Source organism: Apodemus sylvaticus, chromosome 11 (assembly GCF_947179515.1).
Source record: "Apodemus sylvaticus chromosome 11, mApoSyl1.1, whole genome shotgun sequence".
Taxonomy (NCBI): domain Eukaryota; kingdom Metazoa; phylum Chordata; class Mammalia; order Rodentia; family Muridae; genus Apodemus; species Apodemus sylvaticus.
The window spans coordinates 23,310,427-23,331,222 of NC_067482.1; the positions used below are offsets into that span (position 1 = coordinate 23,310,427).

Below are 20,796 nucleotides of genomic sequence, written 5' to 3' on the forward strand. Positions count from 1 at the left end.
CAGAGATCAAACATTTCTTCTCCCTGAAGAAGGTTACTGTGGAAAGTCTTTCAATAGTCTGAATCAAGGTGAAAAACAGAAATGTCTCCTTATCTCTTCACTCCAGCCAGCTGACTGCTTATATGAATCAGATTCACAATAGGGTAGAGCTGGATCCAATGGAAAGGCTAAAAGAACAGGGCTTCTATCTAGATTACGATATGCTCTCTATATGAGTGCAGTGTGTATAATTCTGAGATTATACTATGGACCTCTGAGCCATATACTTAAAATCATTAAACAGATTGGTGGTGCCAATATTCATATGACAGAACACTGAACTATGGTATTTATAAAAATGTGTCTGAACAGTTACGCCTTTACTTCAGGTTCTTTATCAAAGAAGCAAAATTAGTAGAAGTGGAAGGGAGGGAAGGAGAGCTCTTACTTTTTGCTATTCTCCAAATACAGTATACATTCAAGATCACTGAGAATCAGAAGTCATTTCCCACCTTCACATGTGTCCAGGTTTTGGCATTTGCCCTCCAGAGGCAGTGACTATCCTATTTCTATTTGCTTTGGTGTGTACAAGTTATACATTAACCAACTGTAGTTAGTCTTTCTATATCTGCAAGATCTGAGCAATCACCCTTTGGAAGGCAGGTCTGAAGTTAGCCAAGATGTCTGTGAAAATGACAGCAGCACTGCTCCTGCTCCTGATGCAGCTGAGTGGCTTCTTTGGATCTGGTACCGGAGGAAAGGTGCTGGTATGGCCAATGGAATTCAGCCATTGGCTCAACTTAAGGATAATCCTAGATGAACTTCTGAAGAATGGCCATGAAGTGATAGTTCTGAAACCTTCAGCATCCTTATCTTACCAGGTTGACAACACATCTGCTATTGAATTCGAGACTTACCCTACAACATACTCCTTAACTGAGCTTGAGGAAACTTTCTGGGAATCACTCAGAAAATATATTTATGAGCTGCCAAAGCAGTCATTTTGGGGATACTTCTTAATGTTGCAAGAACTGGTTTGGATAGATTCAGATTATTTTGAGAGTATCTGCAAAGATGTAGTTTTTAACAAGGAACTCATAACAAAGCTAAAGAAATCTAGTTTTGATGTCATCGTGGCAGATCCATTCATACCCTGTGGTGACCTGTTGGCTGAGATTCTCAAGGTACCCCTTGTGTACAGTCTCCGTTTCTTTCCTGGCTCCACTTATGAAAAGTACAGTGGAGGACTCCCACTGCCTCCTTCCTACGTGCCCGTTGTTCAGTCAGAATTGAGCGATAGAATGACATTCAAGGAGAGAGTGAGAAATTTCATCTATATGCTGTGTTTTGACTTTTGGTTCCAAACATTTAATGAGAAGAAGTGGGATCAGCTTTACAGTGAAGTATTAGGTAAGCGCCCTGTTCAGTTGGTAATGTTGTATTCTCAATTTGCTGTGTCTTTGAAGCTGAATGCCAAAGAACAGAATTGACAGAGGAATGATTTGTCTCTGCTAAATAAAATGATGGAAAAACCTAGAAAATTATCCGTCATATTCAAGCATTGTAGAGAAGTTTGTGTTCCAGTGTTAGATGCAAAACTTTGTCTATGAATTGTCAGCCACACTTCAGAAAGGCACATGCCCACATAACAAAATTTTCATTACTTCTCTAAGAAATTATATAGGCCCAAGATATTTTCCCTTATGTTTTAAAGCAGCACTCTTATCTGACTGGTGCCTTCATTGTCATTACAATCTTTGTCTTTGTATTGCCTTCATTGCTATCATTATTATGTGTATGCACATGCACACTGTGTCATAGGAGAGGGGGATTGTGCTCTGTGGTGCTTATGTGGAGACCAGATTAAACTTTGAAAAGTTTTTATTTCTACCTCTATGTATATGCTTGGGACAAATTCAGGTGTTTGTGCTTGTATAGGAGGTTCAGTTCAAGTCTTTAGCCTGCATGGTAAACACCTTCACCTTCTAATGCATTACACTAGCCTCTAAAACATAGGCTTTAAACAAAGTCAAAGTCTTCATGACTTATAAAATACACTGAGGGTTATACATGCTTCTAGCATAGCTATCTATCATCTTTCTATTTAAAAGCCATCTTTATATTTTAAAAAATTTAAAAATTTTCTCATTTATGATTTGAAAGATCTTCCCCTTTAACCTACTAAGCTTCTGCACAGCTGTGATTATGCTATCTCTGCTCTACACATAGAAAATATGTGAATGCAAAACATAGGAGAATCTAACTTTATTTATTGGAGTGGGTTCAAATTGTGTTTCAAATAAATTATCTTGAAATGTAGATATATTGGATATTACAGTGTTTTAAATACGCTTAATGAACATACATGTCTCTATCTGCATTTAAAGTCATGTATCTATATTATTTGTAAATACATCTATATATACCAAATTATTACACAATCAGTCATGAATCAAGAGCAAAATCAAGGAACTCAGACATAATCAAACTTTCTCTTTGAAGTCAGCCAGGGTTACGTAGTAAGACCCTGTCTCACTGAAATGCTGAAACAGAATCCCCTTAAGTGTTTACAATGGGCTGCAGTGCACACTTTCCATCTCTGCAGTTGAGATGAAGAGGAAGAGTATCTAGCATTCAGGATCTACTGTGGCTACATTAGGGACTGGGGACCCACTCTAGGCTGCTTCCAACTGTCTCAAAACCAGATGGTGCAAAATTCTCAGTTCTATAGGAGCACACATCACGGTTCCAGCGGCTACACAGAAAAAAATTAAATCTAGAGTTAAAGTAAAAGATGTTTCCCTGAATTAGGATTCCTAGATAATGGCATTTGATCGTATTTCAATGGCATATCTCAATATTGAGTGATCATGAATTACTAAGGTGGTGTCGTCTTACAGTGACCCCCACAACAACCTTACATATCTCTAAGCATAAGTATAAGAAACATACATATTACAAATTTTTCAACACACACACTTTTTGATAAATAAATATATGTGTGTATATATACATTTATGTATGTATGTATGTATGTATGTATGTGTATATATATATATATATATATTTATCAAAGCCAAACACTTGTAAATTTCTCTGTCTACATTATTAAATGTGCTTCCAGAAGGCTACCTGGCATAGTCATCGTCACCTGACATTTGTCACATCTTATACCTTCACTGCTCTGATTCCTCTTCAGGAAAACCCACAACACTCTCAGAGACTATGGCAAAGGCTGACATATGGCTCATTAGGACCTACTGGGATTTGGAATTTCCTCACCCTGTCTTACCAAATTTTGATTTTGTTGGAGGACTCCACTGCAGACCTGCTAAGCCCCTGCCTAAGGTAAATATATTCCCATTTTCTTGCTTCTCTTTGCCTTTCTTTTTTTTTTAATTATAATTTATTTTTTCTTTCTTTTTTTTTAATTCGATATATTTTTATTTACATTTCAAATGATTTCCCCTTTTCTAGACCCCCACTTCCCCGAAAGTCCCATCAGCCCCCTTCCCTCCCCCTGTTTTCCCAGCCAACCCTTCCGACTTCCCTGTTCTGGTTTTGCCCTATACTGCTTCACTGAGTCTTTCCAGAACAAGGGGCCACTCCTCCGTTCTTCTTGTACCTCATTTGATGTGTGGATTATGTTTTTGGTATTCCAGTTTTCTAGGTTAATATCCACTTCTCTTTGCCTTTCAATTGCAACACAAGTGATTGTATTTTATTTCAGAATCCTTGTGTCAAACTCAGAGAGACACAAGAATTTAGGTAAAGAGACCATCCAGTAAAAAGGCCTGTATCTGTTCCATCACAAGAGTCGGCGTTTCCTTTATGGACCCTGTTGGACATCCGAGGACAGGGACAATTAGAATCCTGCTCAGCACAGAGAAAATATAAGTGATTCAAGCAGAACACACAGATAACTGACAGGTCCACCCCAGAGGTAAGCACACAGAGAGCATACAGGGAAACAGTGTGCACAGGCTTACCCAGAAACACCAACAGTTCTACTTTGAAGTTTCACTGTGAAGAAGAAACAGAATAGTGCAATGTTACAGTGAGGGAAGACCAAGTTGTTTGGTAAAAGAAGAGTCAAGATATGGGGCAAGATAAGGCACATAGTTTTTGCTCATTTAACACAGCTCAGTATCTACCTGGTCTCTAAAACTTGCTCTTAGATCATGTCTATAAATGAATTTTATATGCACCTTGCAGGTACAGAGGAATGTGATGTGATTTTAACTCACACTAACACTTCACCGTGCAAAGAAAGTGAAACATTTTCTACTCTTGGAAGAGTGGTCTCTGGAGAACCCTCCTTTAGTTATGCAATGACAGTAACATCAGATGATGTTACACAAAAGATGACATGCCTGCTTTAAAATATAATTGGGATGTGTATAGTTACTGAGAACTCTAAAAGGAAAGAAAATATTCCTAAGTTCTGTGCAGGTCAAAAGTGTTTACAGTAGACTCCATCTTTATAGAATAGGAATGGCAATGCCAACAGGAGAGGAAGGTGTGAGGGCACGAAAGGTATGCTGAGGCTGAGGGCAGTAGGGGAGAGCTGGCCCAACATGTCCAGTGCTGCTGAAGGGAAACAGAAGAGAGGGACCAGAGGGAAGTCTATGCATGGTAAATGAGAATAATAGAGAGTGGACTGATGTTACAGAAACCAATGATCAGCCATAATCAATAACTGTTGATTCTTTTTCTTCTTTGTGGTGGAATTGTTCTTCTTCTAAACAAACTGCTTCATATTATTAGATATTCACATACTTCTGTGCAATTTAAGCAATACGTATTTGACAAAGCCCATCAGGAGTGCAAAAAAAATCTACACTTTAAAATTTGTTGTGTATTTCAGAGCAGCTAGAAGAGAATTATGATGCATCCTCAAAATAAAGAACTGATAATCATTTAAGTGGGTGAATATACTATTTACCTTGATTTAATACTCCAAGAAAAATGAAAACAAATTTCATGAACTTAGTAAGTGCATGAGAATGGACTATTGCTAAGAAAAGTAAAAATATATTTAAGGTCCATGAATTCCATTCCCTAGGATGCATGGAGAGAAAGTGAATGAAGGATCTCAATAAGAGAGTAATGCAAGGATCAGATAAGATAATGCAGTAAGAGTATTGATCAGAACATAACTCTTCCTCAAGGAAGGAGGAAGGTTTGCAGGAGAAGGCTCATATTTGAATGCATGGTTCCCAGTTGGTGAACTATGGAAGAAGGATTAGGAGGTGCAGCTTTGTTGGAGAAAATGTGTCACTGGAGATGGACTTTGAGGTTTCAAAAGCCTAAGCCATGCTTAATCTCTTTCTGTCTATCTGCAACATATTAGAGATCTGGGCTTTTATACCAGTGACATGCTTGCCTGCCTGCCATGGTGCTAACCAACATTAAGTTCATGGATTAAAACCCTAAAACTGGAAGCAATTCTCCAATTAAATATTTTCTTTTATACATTGATTTAATTACACTGTTTTCACCTGGTATTACAATAGTAAATAAGAAAGAGGGAAGCACAGACCAAACAAAGCTCAAGACGAAGGAAGCCCAAAGTATGAATACTCTGGTCCTTCTTAGAAGGGAAAACAAAATACCCACAGGTATACACACAGACAAAGTGTGGAGCTGAGACTGAAGGAAAGGCCATCCAGAGACTGCCCCACATGGGGATCCATCCCATATACAGTCAGCAAACCACCAAACCCAGACACTATTGCAGATGTCAACAAGTACTTGCTGACAAGAGCCTGATATAGTTGTCTCCTGAGAGGCTCTGCCAGAGCCTGACAAATATAGAGGGGGGTGCTCACAGCCAACCATTGACCTGAGCACAGGGTCCCCAATGGAGGAGCTAGAGAAGGGACCCAAGCAGCTGAAGGAGCCCCATAGCAGGAACAACAATATGAACCAACCAGTATCCCCAAAGCTCCCAAGGACTAAACCACCAACCAAAGAGTAGGGACCCATGGCTTCAGCTGCATAGGTGGAAGAAGATGGCCTTGTTGTACATCAAATGGAGGAGAGGCTCTTGGTCCTGAGAAGGCTAGACGCCTCACTATAGGGGAATGCCAGGACAGGGAAGCAGGAGTGAGTAGGTTGGTGAGCAGGGGGAAGGGGGAGGGGTTAGGGGGGGTTTTAGGAGGGTGTCAGGAGCCATAATGGGACAAGCTGATATACTAGCAGATGATCATCCTGAAATGCCTGCCTCGGATTATTATATAATCTGCGACAGGTGAGCCCCCATTCAGCAAGGCTGTGGAGGACTAATTTTAGGAAAGATTCCTGCTATTTATATATATGCTTTCCCTGTTATTATTATACTTTTATAATAATCAATAAGTAATAGCACACCCCTTTGGAGTATAAGATGTATTGTCTTATAGTGATACTATGTAGACAAATAGATGACTTAAGTTTTATTGATGATCCTGTAAGAATTCCTAAAATTATATTTGTGATTATTAAGCTCTTTTATAATGGGACTGCTACTAGGTCCTTTTCTAGTAGTCAAACTGCAATGAGAACTCTGCCAGTCTCCCAAGTGTTACAAGTTTATTGCTCTTAGATGGAAACTAGACTTTCTCCTACTCAGAGTACATTCCAAGAGGTTTTAAAACAATTAACCAAAGGTCATAAAAAGGGAGCTAACAATTTATTATAGGTGCTAGAACAGAATATAATCTATTGACTGGGTTTATCTATACAAAACTTCAGTTATAACTTAGTTATGGTTTTAAACTTTCTATGAACCTGTAGAGAAGACATGTGATAGATGTTACTATCTAGATAATTACTCCTAATGGATATGCATGTAAACATTCTCTGTTGTAAACTTCTGTTTCAATTTATGACTTGATATTTTGTGTGAACTTGTGATTAACTTTGTAACATGTGATCATGCATTCTGGAAGATGTATAAGTACTGAAGACAAAAGAGATAGAGACTACCACTACTAGGACTACCACTACAACTATGACTACTACTACTTCTCTCTCTCTCTCTCTCTTCTCTCTCTCTCTCTCTCTCTCTCTCTCTCTCTCTCTCTCTCTCTCTCTCTTTTACATGCATGCCTTTTTTCTCCTTCTCTCTCTCTCCTGCTCTCTCTCACATTTTTTATTTACATTTCAAATGATTTCCCCTTTTCTGCGTCCCCACTCCCCGCAAGTCCCATAAGCCCTCTTCCCTCCCCCTCTTCCTCCATCTCCCCTTCCCACTTCCTTGTTCTAGTATTCCCAAGAACTTTTCCCTTTCCCTGCTTAGGATCTTTCCACTTTTTCCTCTTAGATAGATTTACATAGGAAACTTTTTACAACTTAATAATAAACTCATTAACCACTTCTTTAAGCGTCCTATTTTTCTCCCTGTGAAGACTTCTAACTAGCAAGCTGAAAGTTAGAGCCCAGCAGTTCCTGCTGAGATAGGACAAAGACCACATTGCTGAATCCTCTGCTATTATGCTACAGGTGTTAATCACCTAAGCCAGCAGTCTTTCACCCTCAGAAAGAGCAAGAACATGTCTAGGACATTTTAGAAGCTATCATCAGCATTTTAGTACAGTTAGAAAGCCCTGAGACCATCAGGCTTCAAAGCCATCATCACCTGAGTCCTACTCAGTGTCTCCACCAACTACCCTCAGAGGGCCAGGAGGTTCCTGTCCACCAGCAGGAGGGGCAACCAGGAAAGGAGATAACATTTGAAATGTAAATAAAGAAAATATATAATAAAAAATAAAAAAGAAAGAGGGAAGCAACCTAGATAGATATCACTAGAAATGGTGATGTGTGTATATATGTGCTTATATAGGTATATATTTACATGTTTACATATTTATTTATTTATGTACATCTACATACATATATCTACACATTGTATATTTAAAAATATGTAAACACACACAAACACAAAGAAATATCCAAAACTTTAAAATCTATGATATAGACATATCATGACGTTAATAACAGTACACTAAATAAACTGAACTAGCATACAAGAAAGAAAAAAATAAGAAAATTATTTTAGTCAGGGTTTCTATTCCTGCACAAACATCATGACCAAGAAGCAAGTTGGGGAGGAAAGGGTTTATTGTGCTTACACTTCCATGCTGCTGTTCATCACTAAAGGAAGTCAGGACTGGAGCTCAAGCAGGTCAGGAAGCAGGAGCTGATGCAGAGGCCATGGAGGGATGTTTCTTACTGGCTCACTTTCCCTGGCTTGCTCAGCCTGCTCTCTTATAGAACCCAAGACTAACAGCCCAGGGATGGTACTGCCCACAAGGGGCCCTCCCCACTTGATCACTAATTGAGAAAATGCCCCACAGTTGGATCTCATGGAGGCACTTCCCCAACTGAAGCTCCTTTCTCTGTGATAACTCCAGCCTGTGTCAAGTTGACATACAAAACCAGCCAGTACAATTGACCCCTTGTCAACTTGACACACAAACACATCACTATTAAGCCTCAACCCTTACTGTCTTATTCATCTCCAAAATCTAAAGAACTTTAAAAGTCCCACAATCTTTACATGTTAAAAATTCAATCTCTTTAAAAGGTCCAATATCTTTTAAAATTCAAAGTCTGTTAAAATTTCAAAGTCTCTCAACTGTGGGCTTCACTAAAATACTTTCTTCCTTCAAGAGGTAAACATATCAGGCCACTGTCACAATCAAAAGCAAAACTCGAACTCCAATGGTTCAATGTCTAGGATCCAACTCACGATCTTCTGGGCTCCTCCAAGGTCTTGGGTCACTTCTCCAGCTCTGCCCTTTGTAGCACACAGCTTGTCTTCTAGGCTCCAGCTGCCTGTACTCCACTGCTGCTGCTGTTCTTGGTGGTCATCTCATGGCACTTGCATCTCCAAAACACTGCATCACCCCTTCAATCCTGGGCCATCAATTGCAACTGTGGTTGCACCTTCACCAATGGCCTTCCATAGCCTCTTACAGTGCCGAGACTCAGCTGCTCTTCATGACTCCTTCATGCCTTCAAAATCAGTACCACCTGGGTGACTCTTACACAGTACCAAATCCAGCCACAGCACAAAATACAGCTGTGGCTATCTCTGGAACACAGCCTCTGTGCTCTCAGAAAACACTTCCTAGAAGATTTCACCTCAGTGATGCTGGTCTCTTCTTAATCACCGCTAATTTCTTAGCTCCAGCTAACCAGCATCAATAGTCCCAGTAACACAAATGTTTGCTTTAGTGGTTCTGGTATCTTGTTAATCACAGCTGATTCTTCAGCCCCAGCTAGCAAAAACCACAGAATCTTCACAATCAAAACATGGCCCTGATAAGAGGCTTTAATCTTCCCTCTGAAATTTCACAAACCAGGCCTACATCTTCTGCACTGTTCTCATCCATTATCTTCCAAGCTCCTACAGAACTTTCCACAGAGCTCTTAACATCCTAATGGATCTTCTAGCTCAAAGTTCCAAAGTCCCTCCACAGTCCTCCCCAATACATGGTCAGGTTGTCACAGGAATACACCATTATGCTGGTACCAGTTTGTCTTACTCAGGGTTTCTAATCCTGCACAAACATGACCAAGAAGCAAGTCGGGGAGGAAGGGTTTATTGTGCTTACACTTCCATGCTGCTGATCATCACTAAAGGAAGTCAGGACTGAACTCAAGCAGGTCAGAAAGCAGGAGCTGATGCAGAGGCCATGGAGGGATGTTTCTTACTGGCTTGCTTCCTCTGGCTTGCTCATCCTGCTTTCTTATAGAATCCAAGAATACCAGAATCCAAAAATCTTATGTAAACTATGTACACTAGTTGAAATTATAGAAAGAGAAAGCAGATGTTTAGAAGCCAAAGGAACAAGGAGGAAGTAGAACTTTAGATTTAATTTCTGAAAAACTTGTTTTGCAAGAGGAAAATAACCCAGGGCTATTTGTATGACTAGGAGAACTGTAACCTGTGTACAGTTGGTTACAAGTGTACATCTTACATGTGGATATGAACCGTTTTAAAGGCGCTGGTATTCTGAGCACTTCTGCGATTCCTCGGTTTCCTCTTGTGAATGTTGGTGTCTGTTCTTATGCCAGTTGTTTGGCTCTGGTGCGCTTTGTAATTGTCTGTTATTTCATTAACAGGAAATAGAAGACTTCGTCCAGTCTTCTGGAGAACATGGTGTTGTGGTGTTTTCCCTAGGGTCCATGGTGGGTAGTCTAACAGAAGAAAGGGCCAATGTGATTGCAGCAGGCCTTGCCCAGATTCCACAGAAGGTGAGTTACAGTGTCTTGGTGATAATTCCTTACTGAGATGGTCATACTCTTCTAGTAGTACTGCTTGCAGATGTCTCCTATGTGAAACTGAAGTTTCCTGATAGCTCTAACTCATCTCTGATGGCACTTGAGACACAGAACTACAGGAACAAATGTCAAATCGTAGATGATGTTTTTCATTAATAACTTTTTTCTAACATTGGTTCAGTAAGAAAACACTTAGCAAGTGTTGGTAAATTTCATGTTAAGAAGGTATTATAGGCAGATACCAAAAATCTGCTTTGTCACTTCCTCTATTTCTTTGTAAGATAACTGAGAATTCTCTACACACTACAGTGTGTTCAGACCTCTATTCAATTGTAACCAGTAAGTGCACTGTCCCAGTAACAATGAACAAGCTCTCAAAATTGGCAATTGTCTGACTGGACAGGTGCATTGTCATTTAGAGCATGTGTTCCTCTCCAAGAGGACCTGAACTTAGCTCTCAGCGCCTGTGTCTGGCAGCTCACTCCTAACTATAGTTTTATGCCATGAAATCCAAAGCACTCTTCTGGCACCAGATTCTGGCACCAATACACATTTCCCATGCATATGTACGTACATATACACAGATACGCACACACACACCACCTCCCTAACTAACACAAAAATATAATTAATTCCTTATCTTGAAAATGAGAATTGTCCTATTCTAGTTTGTTAGTTATTCTTTAGTCATTTATCATTATTACTATTACTATTATTATTGTTATTATTATTATTATTTAGATACCTGTAATCTCTAAGAAAATAAAGAGAAAAAAGGGATGTGGATTTGGATGGAAAGAGAGAGAAGTAAACCAGTATCTAGAAAGGATTTGCCAGGGAAAGGGGCAACCATAATCAGAACGTATTGCATTAAAAGTCTCTTTTTAAAGAATCAAAATAAAAAAGAGAAAAAAATGTAAATTTTTAAAATGGGGTTGTACCATAGATTCCTGTACATTTAGGGTATTTTTGTTTTGTTTTGTTTTTATTAATCATTTAATTTGTTTTGTTGTTGTTTTCAGTTCTTTTTTATTTTTTTATTTGCATTTTTATTTTTTATTTATCATTCCATTCATTTACATCTCAAATGATCTCCCACTTCCTTGTTACCCCTCCACCAACTTCCTACCCTATCCCTCTCTCTTTTGCATCTAAGAAGGTGCTCCTGCACTCACCTACTCACTCCTGCCTCACCCCTCTAGAATCCCTCTTCTTCTCTGGGGCATCAAGCCTCCCCTTCCTAAAAGTGTAGCTGGAACCATGGACCAAGTCCATGTGTACTCTTTGGTTGGTGGTTTCATTTCTGGAGTTCTGGGGTGTCCAGTTAGTTGATAGTATTGTTCTTCTTATGGGGTTGCATTCTCCTTCAGCTCCTTCAGCCTTCCCCTAACTCTTCTATTTGGGTCCCCGTGCTAGTCCAATGGTTGGCTTTGAGTATCTGCATCTGTCTTAGTCTGGTGCTGGCAGAGCCTCTCAGAAGAGAGCCAAACCAGGCTCCGGTCTGCAAGCACATCTTGGCATCAGCATAGTGTCTGGGTTTGGTGTCTGCAAATGGAATGGATCACAGTATGGCAGTCTCTGGATGGCCTTTCCTTCAGGCTCTGCTCCATTTTTGTCCCTGCATTTTTAGACAAGGAAAATTCTGGGTTAAATTTTTTAGGTGCGTGGGTGACCCCATCCCTCCACTAGGGGCCATGTCTATCTACTAGAGGCAGTTTCTTAGATTCTGTCTCCCTGCAGTGGGGTATTTCAGCTAATGCCATTTCCATAGGGTCCTGGGAGTCTTTCACATCCATGATGTCTAGTGGTTCCCCAAGTTCTCCAACCTCCCCTCCCCACCACTGCTGCTTATTTCTATTCATTCTTCTGGCACTCTGGACTTCTCTCAGGTCTCTTCCCATACCTGCCTGTGCCCCCCTTTCCCCCCCCACCCAACCAGCTCCCAACTTCTCATGATTATTTTGTTCCCTTTTCTGACTGGGAAGCATCCACAAATAGTGATATCTTGACTCCTTCCTTTCCAATTTGTATCCCTTTGATCTCCTTTTGTTGTCTAATGGCTCTGGCTAAAACTTTGAGTACTATATTGGATAGATAGGGGGAGAGTGGTCAGCCTTGTCTTGTCCCTGGTTTTAGTGGGATTGCTTCAAGTTTCTCTCCATTTAATTTGATGTTGGCTGTTGGTTTGCTGTATATTGCTTTCATTAAATTTAGGTATGGACAATGAATTCCTGAATTTTCCAAGACTTTCAACATGAAGGGTGTTGTATTTTGTCAAAGGCTTTTTCAGCATCTCATGAGATGATCATGTGGTGCTTTGAGTTTGTTTATACTGAAGATTACATTGATGGATTTCCATACATTGAACCTTCATCCCTGCATCCCTGGGATGAAGCCTACTTGATTGTGGGGAATGATGGTTTTGATGTGTTCTTGGATTCGTTTTCTAAGAATTTTATTGAGCATTTTTGTATCAATATTCATGAGCAGAATTGGTCTAAAGTTTTTTTTGTTTTTGTTTTTGTTTTTGTTTTGTTTTTGTTTTTGTTTTTGTTTTGAGACAGGGTTTCTCTGTATAGCCCTGGCTGTCCTGGAACTCACTCTGTAGACCAGGCTGGCTTCAAATTCAGAAATCCGCCATCCTCCCAAGTGCTGGGACTACAGGCATATGCCACTGCCCAGCTAAAGTTTTCTTTCTTTGTTGAGTCTTTGTGTGGCTTAGTTAGCAGTGTAACTGTGGCTTCATAGAATGAATTAGGTAATATTTCTTCTGCTTCTATTGTGTAAAATAGTTTGAGAAGCATTGGTCTTAGGTCTTCTTTGAAGGTCTGATATAATTCTGCACTAAAACCATCTGGCCCTCGGCTATTTTTGGTTGGGAGACTTTTAATGACTCTATTTCCTTAGGGCTTATGGGGAAATTTACATAGTTTATCTGGTCCTGATTTAACTTTGATACCTGTTATCTGTTTAGAAAATTATCCATTTCATCTAGATTTTCTAGTTTTGTTAAGTATAGGCTCTTGTAGTAGGATCTGATGATTTTTTTTTCATTTCCTCAGTTTCTGTTGTTTTGTCTCCCTTTTCTTTTCTGATTTTGTTAATTTGGATACTCTATTAGAGCCCTTTAGTTAGTTTGGCTGAGGGTTTATCTATTTTGTTGATTTTCTCAAAGAACCAGCTCTTAGTTTTGTTGATTCTTTATATCATTCCCTTTGTGTCTAACTGGTTGATTTCAGCTCTGAGTTTGACTATTTCCTACCCTCTACTACTCTTTTATGTCTGCCTCTTTCTGTTCTAGAGCTTTCAGATGTGCTGTCAAGTTGCTATTGTAAGATCTCCCAAATTTCTTAATGAAGTTACTCAGTGCTATGAATTTCCCTCTGCTCTGGATTGCTATGCCTTCAATTTCATTAAATTCTAGAAAGTCTTTAAATAATTCTTTCCTTATTTCTTCCCTGACAAGGTAATTATTGAGTACAGAGTTATTCAATTTGTATGAGTATGTGGGCTTTCTGTTGTTTTTGTTGTTTTGAAGATGAGCTGTAGTCTGTGGTGATCTGAAAGAATGCATGGGATTATTTCAATCTTCTTGTATTTGTTGAGACTTATTTTGTTTCCATTTTGGTCAGTTTTGTAGAAGGTACCATGAGGAGCTGAGAAGAAAGTACATTCCTTTGTTTTAGGGTGAAACGTTCTGTAGATATTTGTTAAATCCATTGGGTTCATGACTTCTTTTAGTTTCACTGTATCTCTGTTTAGTTTCTGTTTCCATGATATGGCCATTGGTGAAATTGGGTATTGAAGTTTCTCATAATTATTGTGTGAGGATCAGTTTGTGTTTTGAGCTTTAGTAATGTTTCTTTTACAAATGTCTGTGTCCTATTATTTGGGGTATAGATGTTCAGAATTGAGAGTTCATCTTGGTGAATTTTTACTTAGATGAGTATGAAGTGTCCTTCCCCATCTCTTTTGATAACTTTTGGTAGAAAGTCTATTTTATTGAATATTAGAATGCCTACTCCAGCTTGTATTTTAGGACCATTTGCTTGGAAAGTTTTTTCTAGCCTTTTAGACTAAGGTTGTGTCTATCTTTGTCACTGATGTGTATTTCCTGTGTGCAAGAAAATACTGGGTCCTGTTTATGTATTCAGTTTGTTAATCTATGTCTTTTATTGGGGAATTGAGTCCACTGATGTTAAAAAATGTCAAAACCAATGATTGTTGGTTCCTGTTATTTTTGTTGTTAGTGGTGTTACTATGTTTATATGATTCTCTTCTTTATTGTTTGTTGTGAGATGATTAATTTCTTGGTTTTTCATGGGTGTAATTTCCCTCTTTGTGTTGGAGTTTTCCTTCTATTATACTCTGTAGGGCTGGATTAGTAGAAAGATAGTGTTTAAGTTTCATTTTGTTATGGAATATCTTGGTTTCTCCATCTTTGGTGATTGAGACTTTTGCTGAGTATAGTGGCCTGGGTTGGCATTTGTATTCTCTTAGGGTCTGTATGACATCTGTCAAAGATCTTCTGGCTTTTAGAGTCTCTGTTAAGAAGTCTAGTGTAATTCTGGTAGGTCTGCCTTTATATGTTACTTAGCCTTTTTTGCTTAACATTTTTAACATTCTAGATTTTTTAAAGATTTATTAATTCATTTATTTATTTATTTATTTATGGTATATGAATGAGTACACTGTAGCTATCTTCAGACACAAGAGAAGAGGGCATCAGATCACATTTAGATAGCTGTGAGCCACCACAGCTGAGTTTTCTGGGAATTGAACTCAGGACCTTTGAAAGAGTAATCAGTGCTCTTAACCCCTGAGTCATCTCTCCAGCCCCCTGTGTTTAATATTCTTTCTTTGTTCTGTGCATTTCATGTTTTGACTATTATGTGGTGAGAGGATTTTCTTTTCTGGTCAAATATATTTGGTGTTCTGTAGGTTTCTTGTATGTTGATGACCATCTCTTTCTTTAGATTAGGGAAGATTTCTTCTATGATTTTGCTGAAGTTTTTTTTTTTCCAAGACAGGGTTTCTCCGTATAGCCCTGACTGTCCTGGAATGCACACTGTAGATCAGGCTGGCCTCCAACTCACAAATCTGTCTGCCTCTGCCTCCCAAGTGCTGGGATTACAGCATGTGCCACCACTGCCCAGCATTGTCATTATAAGTACACAGTCATTATAAGTGAACTAGTTCAAATATCAGTGACAAATAGCTATACTAAATTTGGAAGATAAAAACTGTCTTAAATATATATTAGAAAAACTAAATCAAGGTATATATTTATAACTTTGCTAGAATGTTGAACTGACATTATAACAACACATTTCTTAAATGTGTTCTGCTTAACATCCCTAGACCTAACTTTGGCTAAGTTGCCGTTGATTAACTGTTAAGGTGGCATGCTGAAACACGGATGATAACAAGAATAAATGCAGAAGAGGAAAGCATATTTGCATCCTTGCTGTAATTGTTTCTCATGGTTTCAATCAATCATCCCCTACACCTAGCTCCTACACAATGGGCTTTATCTCCATTGTTTCTTTATCTTTTCTGAATGATTAATCTCTTCTAGCATGAGTAATTTGACATTTCACCAAAGGAATAAAAAACTAGCTTTATCTTAACAGGTTCTTTGGAGATTTGAAGGCAAGAAACCAGAAACTTTAGGCTCTAACACTCGTCTGTACAAATGGATCCCCCAGAATGACCTTCTCGGTAAGAACAGGACACAACTGCGACATGAAGAGAGGCCAGTCAGGAAGATAAATGTCTCCACTAATGCATTTGCGACAAATGTGATATAGTCCTGACCAAAAAAAAAAAAAAAAAAAATACAAAGAATTTATATGACTATTCTGATAACTTTCAAGATATGGAGAAACCATTTTGATTTCTGCTGTAATTATTTTCACATATATTTACATCACTTCTTCATGTTATTCTCTACCTTCTATTTCTACAGTGTTACATCTACCCTTCCTGCTACTGTAGAGTAATTGCAAATGCCAAGGAAAATGGCATTCTTCCATAACCCTCTCTTCATTTACAAGGCTCACCTCAAAACTCCACATAGAAAAATGGTGCCCCATATACCAAAGTATGCTCATTCTGATTCCTATACCATGAGTATACAAACCCTACTGCTTGACAAATATCCATCATGGACAGGGACTTCTCTGTCTCTTTAGGAGAACATATGCTCATGAACCACAGCCTGAGCTTTCACATGCTCTTTGCTCCACTTGGGAGGAGGTCTGCCTTTTTTTGTCCTTTGCGCAAAATCATTCTACTAACACAACGCATCTCCTCTATGGGGCCTTCACTTAAAACTCCATGGACTTGCAGGGCTCCTTGCCCTAAAACTTAATAGGAACAGTAAAGTCACTTTGTTATGGTAATGTATTATAGAACACATTTTACCAAGTCCTCCGCTTATCCTCTGCCTCTCATTTTGTTTCTCAGACCAATAGTTAATGCTTTCCCTTCATTCCCACTCCTCCTAGGTCACCCCAAAACCAGAGCTTTCATAACTCATGGTGGCACCAATGGCATCTATGAGGCAATCTACCATGGGGTTCCTGTAGTTGGCATTCCTTTGTTTGGAGACCAATATGACAATATTGTTCACTTGAAGACCAAAGGAGCAGCTGTTAGACTGGACTTTCTCACAATGTCCAGTACAGATTTGGACACTGCACTGAAGACAGTCATTAATGACCCTTCGTGAGTACTGTGCTTTGGTGAAATTATTAGTAATCGAGGGAGGTTCTCTCAAAGGTAATAAAAGCTTTCCTCTAATCTTTAGTCTGATAGTGAAAACAACAACAATAAATGTAAAACTTATTTAACCATTATGGAAAGAGCTTTAAATGTCCATTAAGAATGCATACTACACTCATGATTTATTGCATAAGAAATTAGTTTAATTTGATGCTGGAAATTATCTTCTCTTGCTAAATGAAAGGACACAATTTCCACAAATAGGATAAAATCAAGAAACAGGATAATGAAGCTAAAAAACATAAAATGAAATTTCAATTCTCTGACTCAAATTTTCTAAAACTCTTATTCTTTGTTTCAATAATCTTTACTTATTGCCCAAAGTAGAATAATCATGAATATATAGATATATGTAATACCAAATATGAATACTTACAAATTCCAGCTCTTGAAACATTCATAATATCAGTTTTAATCAATGCTGAAAGTAGCCCCTTCCAATGTCCTCTAATTATAATAAGCTATATAACTTGTAATTCAGTCACTGACTTTGACTGAATTCTATACAGAATGATCCTGCTGTCCAGTGGCAAGATGCATATGTTAGCTGAACTCTGATTCCCCACGCACTCTCTCTCCTTCCTAGACCCCAGTTACCAATGATCTGTCCTATACTTGTATACAATCAGCTCTGCGAGGTTCCACACAGTGGTGAGAGTGCAGTGTTTTCCTTTAGGGCATAGTTTATATGATTTAGTACAAATCCTTGAGGTTATAAAGAATTTCATTCTTTATAATTGTTGAATAAATATTCAACCATAATTCACACCACACAGGGCACCAGTCTGTCGGCTATCTGCTGGCAGATAGCTGCAAGGAGAGATGCCCAAACCCACTGGGTCTCTCCAGAGCTGAGAGGATGGTGAGTGTTGGTGACCCGCAAAGGACCACACAGGGCCAGGAGTCTTGTCAAAGCAGGAGCTTGACTTTATTGCATCAACCTCTCACTTATATATGTTTGGAGTATAAGGTGGGTGATTTTTGGTGGGGTGAGGTGGGGAAGGATGACGGAAGGTATGGGGTGACTGACAGGGACAATGGCAAAGCTTCACATCAGCAATAGCAAGGCAAAGGTAGGGCCAAACAGGTCTTGCTGAGTCACTCTAATACAGAAGTGACTGAGACAGGTCTCAAAACTCAAACCAGGCTTAGGTTCTCTCACAAGGCCACAGGCCCAGGTTTGACATGGCCCAACATCACTACATTTCCCTCATCCATCATGCAACAATGGGCATCTCAGTCAATTCATCTAATTACCTATCATGACAAGAGCTTCATAAACCGTGGACATTAAGCTATCCTTTGATATGTTGTTTACTCTTTCTTTAAATAGATTATTAATAGTCAGAAAACTAAACACTGGGGTAATTCTGTTTCCAATATATTCTGAAAATACATGTTCTTTTTGTAGTTGCTGTATTAAATTGCACTACAACATTGGTTTATGTCAATAATAATTCCACACCCTAGTGTCATTGTTCAGCCTGATCTTGATGTCAATCTGGTTGTATATTCTAAAGTCAGAGAATAGATGTCCACAAATTTCCTCTAACCTCCACACATGCTATATGGGTCATGCCAATGCCTCAAAGGCACTCACAAGACACAATTTGAATAAATAAGCAGGAAAAAGGTGGGGGTGATGATTACCAATTCCTCTGCTTCTTTGTCCTTGTTGTGCTTGTGTCTCTGTAAGCAATATATATTGAATTCAGACCCTTGAGAATTCTAAGCAAATTATCAAATAACTGCATACCATCCATTTCTCTTCAGTTTCCAAATTTTAATGATTAGTACTGATTTTTACCATAATTTCAAAGAAGAATGACACCATTTGTTCGAAAGGTTTTCAATGCAATCATCTCCAAATTACACTGAACCGCCTCACTTAGAAAGCTAGAACTTACTGCTTAGAACGCCTAACAAACATATCCTGTACTGAAAAGGTTAGCTGCCTGAAATTGTTTCCCATTTTCCATTTGGAAAGAATTCCTCAGAAAATGCCATGCAACATGCAAACTTTCAAACATGTCCCAGTCAAATACACACTGCACCTAGTGCTCAACTACAGAATGTATACAGTCTCATGATACTTTCCATGAAACTATTATGAACTATATGCACTAAGAAATTAATAGGTTTTCAATGTTTATGTCTTTAGCTATAAGGAGAATGCCATGCGGTTATCAAGAATCCACCATGATCAGCCAATAAAGCCCCTGGACCGAGCTGTCTTCTGGGTCGAGTTTGTCATGCGCAACAAAGGAGCCAAGCACCTGCGTGTGGCAGCCCATGACCTCAGCTGGGCCCAGTACCACTCTCTGGATGTGATCGGGTTCCTGCTGGCCTGTGTGGTGACTGTGATGTTCATCCTCAAAAAGTGTTGCCTCTTTTGTTGTCAGAAGTTGACTAAAGCTGGAAAGAAGAAAGGGGAGTAACTGAACTGGGCAGGACTGACACAGGAGTCTCTCTAGTGTGTCACAGTTAGGGAGACAATGATGGTAGGGTCCTTCATTCTGTGACAAAATAGTTTTTCAATAATTACTTATCAAATCAGAAGATTTTTTTCTCCCAGAGAATTAATAGTTCTTTTGGAATTAGTAGTATTTCAGCCAAAGGTAAAATTGAAAGGGAAACACAGTAAAATTACCACAGTCAACATGAGTACACACAGAAACTTGACAATTTCATTTCTGCAGCATAAAACTTAAACCAAAGAATGTTATGGCTGAAGACTTGCCTTCACGTCTAATCATTTGTCTAATCAAAAGACTTGTCTAATCATTTGTCAGGCAAGATTTCCTCCTGGATTTTGGAGGAACTCATATAAAAGCCATATCCAGTGGCATCTATAGCTCTAGTATAAGAAAATCAAGAGACGTGAAACAGCCAGGAGAATTACCTGAAGCTCTCGGTACAGCAAGCCTGGCTTTCAGCAAGAAAGCCTGGTCATAGACTATGGAAGGGAAACACTGAAAGCTGTGCTTTGACATCCACACATGTGTTCCATGGCATAGGTGTGCCCCACTCAGAAAATCATAAGCGCAAGCATGTAATTATACACGTTTACAGGCTTTAAATACAAATAAAAGCACGTGCACACACACACACACACACAAACAGACAAACACACCACTTATGAGTCATTGGTGACTCATAGTTTGTTTATGGATACACCATGATTAAGAAGCCCACAATGATTTGTATATGATTTTGCAAGTATTAAACAAGCTTCAACTATTTTTTGCAGACCTTACAGGATAAATTTTCAGGTAACATGTTCAGGATTGGAGCTGTGTGAAATCTGCAACCCTACATTTGTCTTTAGGAGACCAGTACTGTTGCAGACTCTCATGTGTTACATTGAGCCTCTGAATGACCTCTTCCTTGAAGGACCTACCAAGACTGGACTTGAGGCTGGGGAGGTGGCTGAGCAGTTATTAACTAGGTCCTCTTCTAGAGAACCCACATTCCATTCCTACCACCCATATGATGATGATTCAGGACCAGTAGTAACTCAAGTGCTACTATGGGACCTTCCACACTCTTCTGGCCTCTCCTGGCACTGCAGAGACACATGCAAAGGAAGCTCACATACACATAAAATAAAATTAAAGATTAAAGACAAGTTTTGGTTTCATAAAATGAATTCTATTTCCATTCAACCCTTTACAAAGAATAATGAGATTCCTTCATTTTCATAATTAGCCTTTGGAAGGAGATGTAAGATTTCTATTTATGTTCTGATAATGCAGAATA

The 20,796-nt window shown here is 38.9% G+C and overlaps 1 protein-coding gene across 1 annotated transcript; it reads left to right on the forward strand.

Annotated features, from left to right (window-relative positions):
• The first annotated feature begins 659 nt into the window (after positions 1-659).
• Positions 660-19,475, forward strand: LOC127696249 (UDP-glucuronosyltransferase 2B31-like). Its single transcript, XM_052198815.1, has 6 exons — positions 660-1,389; positions 3,179-3,327; positions 10,093-10,224; positions 15,885-15,972; positions 16,761-16,980; positions 19,199-19,475. Exons 1-6 carry the CDS (start codon positions 660-662, stop codon positions 19,473-19,475), a joined length of 1,596 nt encoding a protein of 531 aa, XP_052054775.1.
• The last annotated feature ends 1,321 nt before the right edge of the window (positions 19,476-20,796 follow it).

Coding starts and splice junctions, on each gene's coding strand:
- LOC127696249 (XM_052198815.1), top strand. CDS start 660: ATGTCTGTGAAAATGACAGCAGCACTGCTCCTGCTCCTGATGCAGCTG. Junction 1,390..3,178: donor GCTTTACAGTGAAGTATTAG/GTAAGCGCCCTG, acceptor ATTCCTCTTCAG/GAAAACCCACAACACTCTCA. Junction 16,981..19,198: donor ACAGTCATTAATGACCCTTC/GTGAGTACTGTG, acceptor TTATGTCTTTAG/CTATAAGGAGAATGCCATGC.